The sequence below is a fragment of the Salvia splendens genome, chromosome 3 (assembly GCF_004379255.2).
Source record: "Salvia splendens isolate huo1 chromosome 3, SspV2, whole genome shotgun sequence".
Lineage (NCBI taxonomy): Eukaryota > Viridiplantae > Streptophyta > Magnoliopsida > Lamiales > Lamiaceae > Salvia > Salvia splendens.
In genome coordinates, this window is record NC_056034.1 from 40,918,652 (window position 1) to 40,936,588 (window position 17,937).

Below are 17,937 nucleotides of genomic sequence, written 5' to 3' on the forward strand. Positions count from 1 at the left end.
CATTCATCATTGATTAAATCTACTTTATTACACTCAGCAATTTCACCTAAAATTTCATGTCAGTCATCTTGAATAGGAGTAATATTTTAAAATTACCTTTCAGCATTTAATTTTTAGTTAATAGGCTCTAGGCTCTTATTAGGATTTTGATTATTCACCAATTGTAATATACTACTTCATTCATCCATCAAGAATATGCAACAATTGCTTTACTATATGTCCACAAAAAGAGTATGCAACAATGACTTTATTAGGTGTTTAGAAGGAATTGTGCAAATTTCCTTTTTAACATAAACTACACAATATATGATCTTAACCCATTATTTGCTCTTAATGTCACACTTTTCTCTAGTACAAAATGTCTACTTCAACATTTTGTTAAAACTCACGTCAATCCTTACTATTTGCCTACTCTTAATTTATGAAAGAGTATGATTTTATGGTTCATTTTTAGTGAAAAGGGGAATGATTATTTATTTAGTATGAAAACATATTTTGATAATAAATATTATTAAGATAATAAAATTAATAACGGAGCACAAAAATATTACAAATAATCCGAACTGTTCATAATCTAAGCGTAATATGAATGTACTATATAACATATAGAGTTTACATGAAACATTGATCGATTCACTCACAGCACTTGATTGCGCGAGTGACTTCCCAATCTGCTGTGCTTTGATCTTGCTCCATAAATCCTTCAGAGCTTCCCTTCCTTCTGCGGTTGGCGATTGCTACAACGAACTTTTCCTGCCCGAGGAACGATGGATAAATCATTTGTTCCTCCTGTATCAATTTTTCCATCCAAAAAAATTATCAGCAATGCAGATGTAATTACTATGACTGAGTATTTAGATGGCGTTTATTTTTTATTTGGTATCGAAATATTTTAAAATTCCAATCCATCAAAATAAACAAGGATGGGTCTATGTATGAAATGTAATGATGTTACCTCGTGCAAGAAAGCGAACTCATCGGGTGAAATCTGCAGCAACTCAGCAGCAGTTTGGCCTATGCAAGAAGCGAAGACCTTTCCCGTCTCATCTGCGATAGTAATTTCGAGAAGGAACGTGGACTCCACTTCGCCCTCGCAAACTCTGCCACAGAATTTGCATTCAGCCTCTACATTTGGTGATGCTTTCTCAACAAGATGACCGCAAATTGAGTGCATGAATCTCATGTCCATGTGGCAACGTTCGACCTTATCCACCCACACTCGACATACCTGAAACATTATGCAAATTCAGGCCAATGCTATTATTGTGGTGTTAACACACACAAATCAAATTTAAAATAGGTTAAATTTGAGTTCATCAAAATGAGTATTCGAATTTATAGTTTTCTAAACCGGACATATAAGAGCTCATTTCGGTTTTGATCTACGTTTAACAAGAATATGTAGCTGGCACTGATTTCGATAAGAGTATAATACAATTAACAACTATAGTACAATGAAAGACGAACTGAACTAAAATCATTGGTCAGTATATCAAAGCTTACCACACCACTACTTGCATTTAAATAGCGGCACAAAGAAGCTTACAAGTAAAATGAAGTGCTACTTAAAAAAATTGGTAGGAAGCTGTTTGATGAAGAGATGCAAAATGAAAAAGGAAACGTACTTGCGCACCCCTTGTATGGATGGATAGATCAGAAATGCACGATAATCTGTGAAGAGTGGGCGTGTTGAGGAAAGCTAGCAAGCAGCTCAAGTTGAAGAATGATGATCCACCTCTATTTTCATACCATGATACTTCAAGACTGCAATCATCAATCATATCATAAATGTTTACACAAATTGAAATTGAATAAGGTATTATTATAAAAGGTTATATGGGAGAGTGGTCACCTTTTTCGTGGATTAAGAAAAGAGCTTAAACCAGATATGTAGACGGTGTGGCCTTTCCCCAGTCTCCCGACTGACCTAAAGACAATTGATACATAATCACCATCATACCGGTTATTACTTGAAAACAATTAAGGTCAATAATCACTAAATTCACAAAATTTACTCCAGTTTTCAAACTAGACTAGTAACTTTTCTCAATTGCAGTAAGAATTTTACTTTCGATCCAAAAATTTCTGAAACTAATGGTGAATTTTAAAATGGTTGTCAATGCAGTTGGATCATGTTTCATTTCTCAACATTATCCTGGTAGGAAATGATGCAGAACTTTATATATAGCTTTGCTTACCAAGATTTTTCAAAGTGTAGGTTTGCCCATATAGCTCCAGTAGCATCTTCAATCCTCAGAGAGAAAATGCCTTTAGATGCTCTTATGTCTGTAACAATACCATATATGCTAATCCCCATCATTTTATCTCGTAGATCAACAACATATGACTGCAAAACTTCAACAATTGACAGATTAACAAATCTTTAAAATAGTAATGGAACATAGTTTATACTTATGCAGAAAAAACAATGCCTATCATATGAAAGGGTTGCAAACTAAAAGAATCTTTCGAGTACAAACTATGTTAGAACATCAATTATGCGCTAACCAATTTAATTAGTCACCCAACAAGCATTTATTTTCAAAGAACTCGGAGTTTATTGTCTTGTGCCGACAGCAATTTTTTTACGAGATGGAAACAAAATCCAAATACGATTGGTTCCAAATCAAAGACTTCAGTAAGACCTAATGAATTTTCATGAATGATGCAGTTTTCAAGGATCAGAGGGATCTAATGATTGTCAACTGATCTTCATATCAGATGGAGAGAAGCCTTACTCGAAAGGGGTAGTTGCTGAAGTCAATGGACCCCTGAGAATCGCATGGTAATGTCACTTGAGAAACTAATGGTCCCTCGCTCAGATTTGAGGCGTTCAGCAGCCTTGATCCTTGAAAATGGTTTTGTGTCAGTGCTACAGAGACCTGATAAAGCGAAAAATCCAGCCAAATATCAGTAGAAGAAAGCATTTAAAGAGAAAGTGATATGGAGATTTTTCATCTGTTACTTGTTCTTTGTGCGGAACAGTAGGCACCAAATACAGCTGAGTTGCACTGCCATATTCCAGGCAAAGTTCATGGCTTGCTTCAAGGGAACTATCAATGAATGGCTTACCCAACGCAAGCATACTTCCTATGCTGCATGAAGTAAGACAAACTAGCTTGTATTCAAATGAAGAAAAGAGCAATAAAATATCAAAGAGAGAAGAATTAGTTTTGAAGTGACTAGCAAGGGATCAATTTATGATATACCTAAACAGATTGGCAATGAGTACCTGCTCTCCCCAGAGTGAAAAATTTAATCTCACTCCATCATTATCAACAAGAGTAATCTGTTTCCTCTGTAATTTGCCGTGTTTACCCTGGACTTCCACTGGTCCTATATATTCAATTCTGTCCAAAATTTACAGAAGAGACTTATATATCAAATCAAATTAACATAATACTTTAACTTTTGCAATTTCATCAAAAACTAGGAAATGCTCGTTTAATTATGAAAAATCCAGTGTCAGTCTATCAGAACTAAGGTCCATCATTGACCATAAAACTTTATGCCGATAAATATTCAAATAATTTATTACTGCACTTTAGAAAACTTGAGACAGAAACTAATTTAGAAGTTACAAAGGATCTACAGAATACACAAAAAAACCAATTGAACTAGTTAGCTACTATATTACCTTGCATAAAATGAATGAGAGACACCTTCTTTTACTTTATCAAGAGAAATTGTAGAAAAGGAATCTTCACAAAATTGTGCTGCAAGAAGCATTGCATCATAATCTTCATCCTGCATCATGAAACTAGGTCAGACAACTGCACTACAGCCGAGCTGATTGCAATTCTTATAGAGAAGTACATGAGACTGTATGTTTTGACTACTAAATAATTGTAGGCTTGTACCAGAAGTTTTAGATTTTTCATAGCCATGGATATATAATTCCAGCATTTTTATTTGTTTCCTATATACAGTGAACTTCTTCAAGCATGAAAAACTAGAATTAAATTTGTTTTCATAACTTCAGCATACCGAACAAACATAGTAGGATTATTCGAGTTTGATTTGGAGATAGAGGAAAAGTCGAGTCAAAACCTACCTCATCTAATACCACAACAAAGTATTCAGTTGGCAAAAGCCGTGGGCATCCTGAACTCCCTGTGGAAACCCGAAGATAGCAGCCAGTCAAGAGAACTTCCCTGCCTTTCTTCAAAAGGCCATTACTGGGATCAACAATATTATAAAACCTGCCTTTGAATACAAAGTAAGATCATCCACACAGACAATATTATACGCATTAAAATAGCATGCGATTGCTTAGTTTCCGGCAGCATTCTTTCACTTTTTTTTTAAAATTCTTTTCTTAATAAAAAATCTCTGCATCGAATACTTCAAAGGGGAATCAATAAGTAAGACAACTAACCAAGAAGCCTAAGAAACAAACCAACAGAAGGAACTGAAAAATAGCTTCTTCTTTCAACATTTACATTTTATATTACAACATAATTACAGATCACAATTAAGTGTTTAGAGGATACATTATTACAAAGACACAATAAATATATATCCTACCGTAAAAAATAAATCAGACACGTCACATGCCAAAGGAATAACCAGGGCTTGTTCACTAACTAGAGCAAAGTATTTTACAGAGAACTGTTGTATAACAGTTCATTTTCTATTAAAATTGCTAGCATAATTGGGGAAAATACAGCTTAAGTCTCTTATCATTTTACCTCCTATGAAGATATAGATCTATAGTGTTGGAGCTCCATATATCACCCAAAGTCAGCATGCAAATATCCGTTCCTGCAAATTTTATCGTGGAAATGGATTATGGCAAACCAGTTTGACTCCACGCAATAGTCTACTATAACCCAGTTCATGATTCAATATATTTCGCAGGGGAATCAAGCAATGAAATCAGGCTGGATATAGGCACAAATATGTTGCTTTAGCATGCTATGTTGAACAAAACAAGACATGCAGCATACCTGGGAGAACAAAAACATCAACTATAACTGCTTCAATCACACTGCTCAATGGTAAGAATCTTTTCTCATATATCGAATCAATTGTAACGGTATTCAATAGCTTCACTCTCTTGTGCTTCTTCTTCAACTTGGCAATAAAATCAGACTGTCTTTTTGGGGCTCCACTTCTATTTTGCTCATTCCAGGCCTAGACACACTCAGCCAAATACAGGACAGATCATGTGAACAGGTATTCTGATTAATACATGAGATCCTACTCAACTCAATGAGTCATGACACATATCCAAGGATTCATAGCAGATGAATTGCCGCAGCATAATTTACTCGAGCTAGTAAAACTCCTTTAAATGAATAGCCACTTAGCCAGATTATAAACTTCAAAGAGATATGCTCAATCATTCGGCCACTCTATATAACTATGAAAGCAAAGCATCTATGCATGATTACCCTTATTGTGTTCATGATTCATGAGATGACTACATTTAACATAGCAGCATTACCATTTTCGATGAAAAATGCATAAAAGCAGAGGCAAAATCAGCATAAAAGTAAGAATAGCACAGAAATCAAATTAACATACCAATCTACAGCTCCGCGATAACTCAAATGATAGTAAAAAAGATATTCCAGCACTCAAATACAACAATAAATTCAGATTCTCTCCACTTCCTCACAAGTGAAACCTACGTTTCTAACCGAAACCTAATCAAATAATCGCGATCAAAATGCAAAGCAATTTTCACCAGAATTTCTAAAACACCTTTACCAGAGAAAGCTCGGAGAGGAGAATAGCAGGCGTCACACCGCTCGAATACGCGACACAGGTTCTGAGAATCCGATTCGCAATCCAGCTCCAGCTCGGGCACCGCGTGGGGTCATCCTCCTCTGAATAACCAGAGATCTCGTACAGAATTGATTTTGCGCTGTCGATGAATTTGAGAAACGGATCGTCTTCTTCGACAGCATCCGATCGCTCGGTATCCATCATAGTGGACTCGTCCTCCATCATGAAGTCGCCCAGCACCTCGTCATTTGGAGAGTCCATTCTCATCAGACCTAGAGAGAGAAAGAGAAAGAAGCTCGATGACCTAGTTGAAATTGAATGGCGGGTTTCTGAAATTTATAGCTTCTGTTTTGGCGCGGGAGATCTTCAATTATTTATACTATACTTCATTTCAAATCACACAAGACACCATACTTTCCCTAATAAAAATAAAAAAATTAAAAATACTATCCACATCATTTTATATTATTATACTCCATGTAATTAAATCTTCACTGCTTGATGATTTCTTTCTTTTTTTTGTTGTTTGATTTCAATTTTATAGTATGCTTTAATTTAAATTTATAGTCATCAAGTTGGGTTTTCACCTAATCAGGGTTATACAGTAAATAATTCATTATTAAGATTCAGGGTTATATAGTAAATAATTCATTATTAAGATTCATAACTCCACAATTGTAGTATATAAATTGTTTGAACTTCTATTTCTTGAAATAAAAGTTGAATATAATTCATAGTAGTATGGAGTATTATATTTTATTTTTATAAAAAATGATACTATTAGAATAAAAGATAGTAGTATGATAGTTGTGCACAGTGGTAAACAGAAAATTATAGTAGGACATTGGATCCCAAATTCCTAATTTATCACTTAATAAAGTACACATTTAGCACAGTTGTAAAATAAAATGGCATCATAAAATACTTACTAAAATATAAACTGCAGAGATGCTGACAGATTTTGATTTGGAGTACTCCCTCCTTCCCGGGCTACTCGCTCATTTCCTTTTCGGCTCGGAGATTAAGGAATGAGTGTATAGGAAAGTCAAAAATGACGGCTGTATGTGAAATTTTTTACTAAAAATGGAAAGAGTGCAAGTAACTTGGGACGCCCAAAAAGGAAATAAGTGCGAGTAGTGCGGGACGGAGGGAGTACTACTTTTCAATGAATTTTTTATGAAGATTTTGTGACTGCTACATTTCATTTTTCCCTTGGAGAGAATGATCATTTTCCAAGAAAAGCACTTCAAGAAAAAAAATATTCTGAAAATTGTGTAGTGCAAAATGCCAAAATCACACAAGTATACAACAAAATTTACAACTTATCTACGCTTTTCCCCCTCAAATTTCACCATAAGCAGAGAAGCCTGCAAGCATTCACTCCTTTGCCACTGCTGTGGCATTATTGCTCTCTGATCTTCTCACTTTCGTGGCAGACGCACTGCTCTTCGACCAAGATGATGGTGCAAATCGAACCTCGAGATTCGAAGGATCCAACGACAGTTTCTGTCGTACAAACTCATCCAGATCAAAACCACTTCCACTCTCAGATGCATTACCCTCACCGTTATCAGCAGAAACTCCTCCAAATTGCTCCTTTGCAACGCGTTCCTCAGCAGTGGCGTCGCCTTTCTCTAAGTTGAAAAGCCTCTTTATGCTGTCTACTGCCGGATCAATGATGTCCAGGAATCCCATGATCCATGAGGCGTCGTCCACAATCTCAGTACGCTGATGCAAGAATCGAACATGACTGTTTGTGTCAAGGTTGGTGAAGAGAGACAAAAAAAAGTGGTTGTAGTAAAAATGGCTTGCCTGCTGGAAGTAGAGGTTGCGGATTTCCTCTGCGCGTATGGAGTTGCCTTGATCTTCTTCTAGAGATGCCCACGTCATCCATGTGACGTAGCTTTGGGAGTTTATGTTGAGGGAAGATCTGAATAGTCTCCTTGCTGCTGATAGATTGCCAACTCTTTGTTCCAAGACACCCCAAGCCTGTGATGGAGCAAGTGTATCTTAAGAGTAGTGAAGAGTGTCTTGCTAGACATGATCTTGTTTGTGATCAAACATAGAGAGAAGTTGGGATGGAACCACGATAAAGACTTGGAAATCAAATAAAACTGTGCAGGTGAAGAGCATCGCTTACCTGTAGGCAGCGAGCAGCGCTTTCAGTGGTTGAATCTATTGATAGAGCCTTTAGGTAAAGCTCTCTAGCCTTTGCTAAGTTTCCTTCTTTCCATTCCATCCAACCCCAAGCCTACGAACACGCACACGAGAGAGAGAGAGTGTCATGGACTAGTTGATGTCTCTAATGTGTAGTTACAGAGAGAGAGGAAATACTCACAAACCACACAGGCTGATGTCTCGAATCCAGTTCTGATGCTCTCTTGAAAAGGACACGTGCTAAATTTGCAGTCGAGTATCTGTATTCTAGCAGCGCAAGCGACTGCAGAAGCACCGGATCTCTCGGATTCACAGCATGCCCTATCATCATAAGCTTCCGTGCTAAGTCTATATTTCCTAAATTACCTTCGAAGACTCCCCAAACATGCCAAGCGAACCTATTCTTGGGACTCGACTGAACAGCTTTCTACATTAATGAAAAACATCAAACAGCGTTCTCTCAGACCAAAAACAGAGTTTTTGAACAAGCAGAAAAATCAAGTGATTTTCAAGAGCAGACCTCAAAAAGGCTTCTAGCAGCGCTTATATTCTCCTGCTTTGCCTCAAGCTGAGCCCACGCCTTCACAACAAATACACAACTTTGAGTGATTAAATAGTCGACAAAACCATCAGAATCAGAGATTCCTGAAAACTTACTAGCCAACTAGCACAGCTTCTAGGATTGCACTTTGTTGCCTGCTTGAAGAGATAACGAGCTTGTTCATACCGTTTTGATCTAACTTCAAGAAGAGCCAGTGTTTGGTAAATGTACTCGTTTCCACCACAGAACTTGAGGGCTTTGCCTAGAAGATGCCTTGCTTTCTTGATATTTCCCTCCTTCATCTCCATGACTGCCCATCCGTGCCAGGCCGCGATGTGCTTCTTGTCAGCAACTGTAGCAGCATCAAAAAGTTCTCTTGCCCTCCTTATGTTTCCCATCCTACTCTCAAGAACAGCCCAACACTAGTACAGAAAGAAAAAAAACTCAAGTTTTACTTTGGATGACTGTCTATCTCTCTTTCTCTCTCCTCATCCTATGTTGGCTTCCAACACATCAACTCACTTATCTCTCTCCTCTCTCTATATGTATGATGTGAAATTAAAAGATTATAATTTCTTCCAACATGCTAGTTTATCTCCCTCCCTCTCTTCATGTATGGTTTGCAATTGAAACATTATAATTTCTTTCAATATACTTGTTTATCCATATTAACTCTTGTCATGGACTAAACAAAATCATTGGATCTCTCTCCCTTCCTCTCTATATCATGTTTCATTCATGTATGATATGCAATTAAAACATTACAATCATATCCCAGCTTGCAACTAACCTTTCATCTCTTTCTCAATGATCAAACATCCATAAACAGAACCGCACTAAAACCAATACCAAACACTGTGTTTTCTTGTAATCTAAATATCGTATGAAGAAAGCATTACCAACCTGCCAAATGTATGAATTTTCTCCTTGTGTAGCTTGGCACCCCTTTTCATATACAGCTCTGGCTTCATTCATCATTGACTGTTTGCACAAAGTCTTCCCCAATGCCACATAGGGCCTCCCATCTTCTGGCCAATAGTTTATGCACTTCAAAAAATCACACATCAATTAAGCTCTCGAAAATGTATCAAGAACTCAAATCAAAGCAAGATGCAAACTCAATGCTACGATGCAAGCTCTAATGCACTTATACTTTAACTATAATTAACTCAAAAATGATGTACCTCAACTGCAAATGAACTTCAAATATCACAAAGTTCACACACACATGCATATAAAAAGGGGTGTACTTAAACCAATACCTACCTTCCTAAGTATCTCCTCTGCCTCTTGAAACCGATAATTCCGCGCCAAAAGCTTAGCTTTGTACAAAGCCAAATCCAAATTCACCAAAAGGATCTTCTCCTCGGAGCTAGGCTCCACCAACTTAGGCTCAAAAATCGGCATCTTCTTCGCGAACCGTGATAGCCCTTGGTTGATTTTCGAAGAGGCTGCGCTCTCCTTCAGCTTAATCCCATTCCCACCATCAGCTTCACCTCTCGGTTCCTCCATAACCGGCCTCCGAACAACGAGCAATTCCTCTAGGGATTTCTTGGCCTCGATGATCTCCTCATCAAATCCATCTCCATATTCCTCCATTTCAGCTTTGGATGCAGAGTTTTGAGGGTTCTCCTGAAGAGCTGGAGGTGATGACGAGTCATGAGAGTGTATGTGGAGCAGAACTCGGTGTGGTGGGGAAGAATTGGGGGCTTTCAAGGGTGTGATGAGATGGAATTTTGAGTAGTTGGGGTTTTGGGAAGGTGAGAAGAGAGTGAATTTTGAACTTGATGAAGTAGTAGAAGAAGAGAAGATGCTCATTTCCCTTTTTGTTTCTTTTCTCTTCTTCTTCTTTGATTTAACAGATAAAACTGTAAGCTTTCTTCATGAAAATGTGTTTGGCTGTTGAATGACCTAAATGCCCTTATACTTTAGTCGAAAAATTTCAGTGGTTGAGGAACCACAGAAAAATGAAGTTTTTCACAATGAAGAAGATGATCCAATGTCCAAGAAAATGCTCAACAGCCAACAGGTTAACTTGCTTTTTCCTCTATGTAGCTTTTGGTGTGTGTGTGTGTGTGACATAGAGGAAGAGGAGAGAGTAGTATGATTATGGACAGATGGGGCATATGGGAATTTCAACAAAATAGAAGCCACTGGTTAGAAATTGGCCAGGTAGCCCAGACAATGGATGGCTCAGACAATTATCTGAGAAGTAGATTTTCTTTGCCACGTGGCAGTCTTTTGTTGGAAGATGTAAAATATCAAAAAGTGATCTTTCATCAAGTAGAAGCTTTTTTCTATAAATAATAAAGCATGGTGGTCTTTTGAAAAGCAAAAAAGTCGTACATTTCTCGTATTCTTATTTTGATTTATTTATACTGTATTTAAATTACGAAAAGTTATGCAATTATATTTTCACGAAATTTTTAAACATCTGAAAACAGAGAAGGGTCGTCATAAATGAGTTTATGTTATATGTACTAGTAGACATAAAAATATTCACAAATTAACGAACTCGTTGAAATTTCAAGTAGCGAAAAGTTTATGGGATGACAGAAACAAAACACTGCTACTTTATCATGCTAGCTAAAAACAAAACATTTACACACAGTTTATATCACAAAATTAAGACATGTGCCACTGAAGCAGAAAACTCACACCCCCAATTAATTTCCATGACAATGGAATGTGAGGTCCATTAAAAAAAAAATAATTTCCATGACAATAAAGCAAAAGCAGCAGTAACATGTGATGAGGTGTAAAGAGCCACAGATTATTACATATGAGAAGTACAATCAAATTGCAGCCAAGTTACTACATCAAAAAATTGTACTAGTACTTAGAAGTGACCCTGATCTAAGTCCCAAGCCATCTCCTTTTTCTAGCTGGTCTTTCTAGCCTAGCCTCAGCAGTTTCAACGTTCAATTCCGGCAGCGAGGAGAAAATCTTCTCACCATCCCTGCTCGTCATTATGGGCTCCTTAAAGCGCTCCCTTCGCCTCTCCATTTTCATTATAATTTCCTTAATCTTCTCATCATCCAATTTCTCAACCACTCTCTTATCATTTGAAGCATTGATATGTGATTCAACTTCATTCTGCATTTCTTCAGCAATGATCTGGCCTTCCTCGATGTCCAGAGCCTCGTTCTGATGATTTTTTGAGAACTTACTCTGTAGATTTCTGTGGCTAAGACCAGCATCTACCTCTCCTCCATCTGGTTTGAATTTGTCCATGTCTACAGAATTATTTGGTTTCTTGTTGTCAGTCAAACCCACGAGGTCACACTTACCATAGTATGTATCTTCTCCAGCTTCGGTGGTTCTTCTTATAGAGGATTGCAAGGTGCACTGCCACAAGGGGACATAACTATCAAATGTTCTACAATATATAGTCATTCAGAACAAATAATACAGATCATGCAAATTTGACTTGTAAAGTAACTATATTAAAAACAAGGCATTATGGAGGTACTAATTGGTCTTTCGAGACCATAAGGAAGAATTCTATTCATATAAACAAAACCACATTCATAATAAACGGACCAGTTTCAGAGACCGTGTGTTTAACATCAACAGTGCGAAAAACTTTATCAAGATAAGAATGAAAAAGAATCAATTGTCACCATCTAGATAAACTATGCAGGTGAAGATTATGCACATAACTAAGGTATTTACCATTTGATGAAAAATCTAGACCAAAAATCTGGTTTTCAATTATGCAAAGTAGAACACATAAAGTTATGCCTCAAAAGGAAAGTTAACATACTAGTATGGGGTTTCTAACTGTTTGCAACATAAATAACACAACAAATGTATAATAAAAACATAATCGTTTATCAATACTATTAGCAGATGAAAACATAGATTAGACACTCAATAGATCCAAATGAATAATTTAAGAAGATGCTGATTCTATTTCAAGAGTAAACTGTTAGCATGGAGAAAATTTCAAAATATATAGCATACCCTGTGTAAAGCTTATCACAGCAAGTACTAAGCCACCTAACCACATCCAACATTCTGCCAGAGAATTAACAATTTGGAACAAGTGTATATGAAAGAAGGTTCAAGAGTTTCAAAAAGAATATGGCATCAACAAGGCAACTATGTTGGGCCCAAAAGGGGTGCCACAACCTTAAGGGATTTACATGCTACAAGATCAACTAGATCCACAAATTATAGGCGCTCCCATCTAGATACTATTGATGATAGAATATTAAGGTCATTAAAGATGAAGTCAAAGAAGTACTTACATCAACACCATGTGCCTGCATTTTAGATTCCTCGACATAAATTACTGATAGTTAGAAAATTTTGCAGCACAAATATAATTGTGAGAACAAACATATGCAATGATAGAGGGGAATGCAGTAGGATTGACAACACTCAATTAAAATATGCTTTCCCTACAAATATAGGGCACTTGCTTATATTTAACAAAATGGTACATATAATTGACCTCAATTTCCTCAATTCTACCTTTCTTCCCATAACCAAATAGCGATCAACCGAATCTTGGTTACTCGGATGCATCCGAGCATGACCATTAAGTTTTGTGGATTCATGACACCCATCTAAATGATTACCACTATCTTCTTCTCCCAATATATTGGAGTTCCGCCTACCCATTTCTCTTTCACGAAGTTCCATTCTATCATCAACCTCGTCATTCTTTGAATATCGTTTAGAATTATTATGGGATGGCTCCTCAGAGGCGACGAAAATATTGCCCTGCTTCCTGGACTTACATACATTTTCCTTCGGAAGGAAGACCTCAGAGTGTTGATTGCCTCTTCTCCCAACAAAATGATCCTGATACCGATCATCTTTGATGCTTTCTCTTGTGTAATTAGTGTTTGAAGATGGTTGGTAGTCTCTTCTTTTGACATGAAAATCCTCAGGGGAACGATATCTGAGGCTTTCTCTGGGAACAAGAGTGGTGACATCAGTACCATACTGATCATATTCTATGTGCATTTCTTTCCATGAGTACCTCATGTTTCTTTGAACAACCCCAGTTTTTGGTCCAGAAGCTCCTAGAAAGTCCCCCCTACCAGAAGCATAAGGTTCCTCAGAAGAATAAAAAGGAAAAGGCAGATGTTTGATGTTCCTCCTATCATTAACCTTATTCTCAACATAGCAGAGATTTTCTGAACTATTCAGAGGACTATGACGCCTTCTATTGCCCCTTGAAGAGCTCACCGCTTCTCTTCTATCATGAGCTACATTCCAATCATTAATATGATCATGGTCTCCTCCACTACCTGGGTGAATTCTTCTATGCTTTCCTTCCACAAATCTGTCATGTAGTGGTGACAGAGAGTCTTGTCTGGTTCTTCTCCTGAGATGTCCGCCTTCTCCTTTATACATGAACTGAGTGCCTCTTTGGTCAGCTGCAGAGGAGTACTTTAGTGATAGGTTCCCTAACCCCTCGCTATATCCCTGAAAATGATGTTTCCTCTGATTATGATACCTATTATAATCCAGAAGTTCATAATCAATCTGACTACTCTTGTAAAGAAAATTTCGTCTTTCACTAGTATTGTGACCATCAGGGGGGCCTGCTTTGTATCTATTATTTGGATTGTCCCAGCAGTATTGGTCTTTCAAAAATGGCTGGCTCATATGATGATCAGGCAAACGCCCACCTGAGTAAGTCAGCGTTCTTTCTGAGTGGCTGCGGTAAGGAATGGCACTCTCAATATATTTGAGATCTATTATTGCTCTCTGTTTTCCACGGTTAACATGTCTGTTATAGAGATGCTTGGCATCAGTTGCATAAGAAGCATCCTCATCAGGCTGGTTCTTGAAATAGGGCAGATAATTAGTTTTCTTGGGTTGATCAGAATACTCCCGCATGCTGTCTTTCCATCTCTCGTGATATCCGCCATCTCTGGTACCTCGTCTGACACCACGTCTTTCAGAGTGTTTGGGAGGACGATATTTCTGATCGGTTAATTCACAGTCTAAGCTAGGCGAAGAGTACCTTGAACGCTTAGGGCTCTTCCCAATATATCTGCTACCAAGTGCAGCACACCTAGGAGAAGATGAGTAACCTTGACCATGCTCTCTCCAACTGCTTTTAACTGGTTCTGGTTCTCGTGCTGATGACACTGTATTCGATATGCACCTTGATTTTCTTCTATTTGTATCATCTGAAGCTTCAGAAATGCCATCTGAATCACATTCAGAGGCTTCTAATGGGCTATCCTCTACTGGATCGGATATCTGTACACTTCCCCACTTATCCAAATCCAAGGGCACAGGATAGCTTGCTGCTGTATGCCTGGAGATGTAATCATTATCATAGTTTAGAACATATAATCATGGCGAATGAAACACAATATGTAAGATAGATCAATAAAACAAATAAAATATTCTTCTCCTTCTGTACTAAAACATATCTGTATAAGCTACAATTTGAATATTAATATTTTAGATTCTTCCTTCCTTCGTATTCATCTCTGCATCTCACCCAACATAATCTCTGGCTAAGTGGTGACCACAAAACCAGATAAAGGATGCCTTGAGTGTATATGGTGTACAAATACTAACAAAATATAAAAACATCATATAACAACAATTGAGCAAATCTCTAATGGCAATACATATGATGCTTCTCAACATTATCCGGATGAGCATATTTAGAGCGAGTGACTGCTGATTAAAACATCAAAGTAATGCAACAACACCACTAGTGAGATTGGTTGTAGGGAAGACCTATCTGAGGCAATCTTCTGTCCTCCATAGTTATCCTCGCTACATCTACTAATGAAGCGATTTCTGTCATCATCGTCCCCTTTCCTGGATGTTCTCCGCACTTGTGCCATTTCGTGAATTCTCTTCATCTTAGAATTTGAGGAATCATACTGTAATTTCTGCAGTCGAAATCCAAGCAAATATACTGTAAGTATGACATAGAAAAAGGTGGAACTAATTTGATAACAACCAACAACTGAAGAGGAATAAAACAACACAATTGATGAATTGATGAATTGATGACTATCTAACAATCTCCAGCTCCAGTTTCAACTCTAGCCAACAAGGAGAAACAAATTAAAGATCATACACCATGTAACAACATTCGAATACAAAGCAATCAAAGACAATGGATCTTATTCTTTCTCAACCTTATTTAACGATCCTAATCCTTAATCAGTAACTAAAACCCAAATAAACAACCACAACATAACCAGACATTTAAATAGTCAACATAAATATAATCAGAACCTTTCTATGAGACTGAGAGCTGTAATCCTCAACATTCACACTCTTCTCCTTTCCAGATATTTCTTCACATCTCTTACCTTCACAGCTCTCACCAACTTTTCTCTCAACTCCACGACTAGCCAATCCGTCCTCACTCTCGCTCACACTCTCACCCTCACTCCAACTCGCGCTCCTGCTTTCACCTCTATCAACATTCTCTACAGGCAAAGTTCTCAAATCACCACCGCCGCTCTTCACCTCCGCCTCACATGAAGCATCACGATCGACAGCTGCCTTCTGTTCCCCTCGCAGAGCATAAGCAGAAGTACGGTCGCTCCGCGGGGGCAATTCTGTCGATCGATGCAAAGCGCTGATTGCCGAGCTTGCCTGCACCTCGACGTCAGCATAAAGGTCGCTGAAGTCATCGTCGTCGAATTCCACCATCGCGAAAATGGAGGCGAAGAGAATTGGGGAATGAGATGTTTTGATAAACCCTTTAACTCCAAAAAATTTGGATTCCTAAAACCCTAGCAGCACCTGACATTTTGGCATAGAGAAAAAGGGTCTGTTTTTTCTTCTTCTTTATCTTGGTTGTTTTGTGTAAAAGTGAACACTTGTTTGGTCCATGAACTTAGCCAATATATCATTTTTTATCCTGTGACATTTAAAAATATCATCTGATATTCATAAACATCAATTTTATAGTCATTAGAGCTATTTTTTCACTGTTCCAGAATGTTGGAAATGTGATTATGTTGGAAATGTTGTAAATTATACGAAAAATTGGAATTAAATTTGACGAGGACGGTTCTGACGACGAGTGTGATCATGATCACTATTATGATTGTGGACAGGATATCGATTTTAAGGGCGACGACAATCGTAATAAGGGTTTGCGAGTCGGTGATTGATCGATCGAGCGGTTGATCAATCGTAAAGGAGAAGCCTTTTGACAAGGATGGTTCCGACGACGAGTGCGATCATGATTGTGGGCGGGATATAGATGTTAAGGGCAACGACAATCGTAATGAGGCTTTGTGAGTCGGTGATTGATCTCGGTTGATTATTCTGTAAGCGGTTAGTTTGTTTTGCGAAATTGTGATTATGTTGGAAATTTTGTAAAATTTATGAAAAATTAGAATTAAATTTGAAACTTTTATCTTTTGTTTTGAAGATCTGATTGATATTGCATTAAAAAAACTTTGGCTGAAATGGAGAAGAAGAGAGAGAACGAAATGGATAAAAAGGAGAGAGAAAGATAAGGGAAAGAGAGGAAGAAAACAGAAAGATATAGAAATTAAATATTTTAATGAAGCAGAGAATAAATTGTGAATTGCCTTTCATGGCCTTGATGAGTTTTTTTGCAAAAAAAATTGAAACAGTAAAAGTGTTGTTCAAATATTATTAAATTGAAATTTGTAGAGCTCAAATAATATTTTCAAATTTTAATGACCAAAATTAATATTTTGACAAAGTTAGGATTTAAAAAAAAAAGATATTGCCTCTTTTTGAAAATGGCTGCGGATGAAAAAGGTTTAAGCATTTTCACTATTCTTTAACCACATACATATAACACATTACCGCAATACCTTACACCAAAATAGTTTAATTTCTTCAATTTTGTTCGATAAATCAAAATTAGTCACATTTTCATTTATAAAATCTTTTTTTTATTAAATATCTTTTTTCTTTTTGTATCCCATACCGATTACTACAAATTAAAATTAAATATATTCACTAATCGGGATCTCAACTAAGATGATGCATGTCATTTCAATTTTCTAAAAGTCGATTTAACTTAAGAGCTTGATATAAATTAAAGACATGAGATTGAAATAAACTTTTTCCTCGTAGTATATTGAGCGCGTCCAAGTATTTATATTGCGACTGCTCGTATTAGTAAATTCAAGTTCAATTTTATTTTAGATGAAAGATAATAGTACTACTATTATCTGAAGAAGTGAGTAGAGGAAAATGGTAGATTTTGGGCGAATAATTAGGTGGACATTTATTGATAAGTATACTAAATCTAATTAATTATCTGATTCTTCTCCCACAGTAAATTTGACCAATAGTTTACTTGAAGCATTTTTAATCTCTTTTCCTCAACTCTTTAATCTTTACTACTCCCTCTGTCACATGTTACTTGCACTGTTGTTTTTCGGCTCGTCACAAACTCCTTACACTATTTATAGTTTAAGTTAGAATTAATATATTTAATTAATATGTTAGATTAAGTTAATAGCTCTTTTATTAAGTGATATCTAATTACACTTAAAATTCTAATTTAATTACAC

General features: G+C 36.9%; 3 protein-coding genes across 4 annotated transcripts; all 3 read right to left on the reverse strand.

The window, feature by feature from the left end:
- Positions 1 to 493: 493 nt before the first annotated feature.
- On the reverse strand, positions 494 to 6,815 carry LOC121796071. 2 transcript variants are annotated; one of them, XM_042194787.1, is made up of 14 exons: positions 6,663 to 6,815; positions 5,716 to 6,005; positions 4,950 to 5,136; positions 4,692 to 4,764; positions 4,055 to 4,202; positions 3,638 to 3,747; positions 3,210 to 3,350; positions 2,966 to 3,095; positions 2,739 to 2,882; positions 2,199 to 2,347; positions 1,853 to 1,927; positions 1,626 to 1,764; positions 956 to 1,228; positions 494 to 753 (listed from the first exon to the last, which is right to left on the reverse strand). In XM_042194787.1, the coding sequence occupies exons 2-14, from the start codon at positions 5,998 to 6,000 to the stop codon at positions 634 to 636; spliced, it is 1,974 nt and encodes a 657-aa protein (XP_042050721.1). In that variant the 5' UTR covers positions 6,001 to 6,005; positions 6,663 to 6,815; the 3' UTR covers positions 494 to 633. The 2 variants fall into 2 exon arrangements, with proteins under 2 accessions (XP_042050721.1, XP_042050719.1); XM_042194785.1 differs by having other exon boundaries at positions 494 to 789; positions 6,663 to 6,811.
- A 117-nt stretch (positions 6,816 to 6,932) lies between these two features.
- On the reverse strand, positions 6,933 to 10,511 carry LOC121796072 (protein high chlorophyll fluorescent 107-like). Its single transcript, XM_042194788.1, has 8 exons — positions 9,698 to 10,511; positions 9,335 to 9,478; positions 8,548 to 8,853; positions 8,411 to 8,470; positions 8,072 to 8,317; positions 7,874 to 7,984; positions 7,546 to 7,722; positions 6,933 to 7,461 (listed from the first exon to the last, which is right to left on the reverse strand). The coding sequence occupies exons 1-8, from the start codon at positions 10,247 to 10,249 to the stop codon at positions 7,111 to 7,113; spliced, it is 1,947 nt and encodes a 648-aa protein (XP_042050722.1). The 5' UTR covers positions 10,250 to 10,511; the 3' UTR covers positions 6,933 to 7,110.
- Positions 10,512 to 11,046: 535 nt separating this feature from the next.
- LOC121796073 lies at positions 11,047 to 16,261 on the reverse strand. The gene is made up of 4 exons (XM_042194789.1): positions 15,662 to 16,261; positions 15,152 to 15,309; positions 12,911 to 14,717; positions 11,047 to 11,779 (listed from the first exon to the last, which is right to left on the reverse strand). The coding sequence occupies exons 1-4, from the start codon at positions 16,082 to 16,084 to the stop codon at positions 11,288 to 11,290; spliced, it is 2,880 nt and encodes a 959-aa protein (XP_042050723.1). The 5' UTR covers positions 16,085 to 16,261; the 3' UTR covers positions 11,047 to 11,287.
- Between the last annotated feature and the right edge of the window lie 1,676 nt (positions 16,262 to 17,937).

Bases quoted from the DNA above. Each gene is read 5' to 3' on its own strand.
- LOC121796072 (XM_042194788.1), bottom strand. From the start codon at position 10,249: ATGAGCATCTTCTCTTCTTCTACTACTTCATCAAGTTCAAAATTCACT. The intron at 8,318-8,410 runs GTCTGCTCTTGA...TCATTAATGTAG, and splicing joins CTGCTAGAAGCCTTTTTGAG to AAAGCTGTTCAGTCGAGTCC. The intron at 7,985-8,071 runs GTGAGTATTTCC...GCGTGTTCGTAG, and splicing joins GACATCAGCCTGTGTGGTTT to GCTTGGGGTTGGATGGAATG.
- LOC121796073 (XM_042194789.1), bottom strand. From the start codon at position 16,084: ATGGTGGAATTCGACGACGATGACTTCAGCGACCTTTATGCTGACGTC. The intron at 14,718-15,151 runs GTCTTCCCTACA...TTACATCTCCAG, and splicing joins CAGAAGATTGCCTCAGATAG to GCATACAGCAGCAAGCTATC. The intron at 11,780-12,910 runs GTAGAATTGAGG...CCCTTGTGGCAG, and splicing joins ATTTGGTTATGGGAAGAAAG to TGCACCTTGCAATCCTCTAT.
- LOC121796071 (XM_042194785.1), bottom strand. From the start codon at position 6,000: ATGAGAATGGACTCTCCAAATGACGAGGTGCTGGGCGACTTCATGATG. The intron at 3,748-4,054 runs GTAGGTTTTGAC...TTCATGATGCAG, and splicing joins TTGTTGTGGTATTAGATGAG to GATGAAGATTATGATGCAAT. The intron at 1,765-1,852 runs GTGACCACTCTC...TGATGATTGCAG, and splicing joins TTTCTTAATCCACGAAAAAG to TCTTGAAGTATCATGGTATG.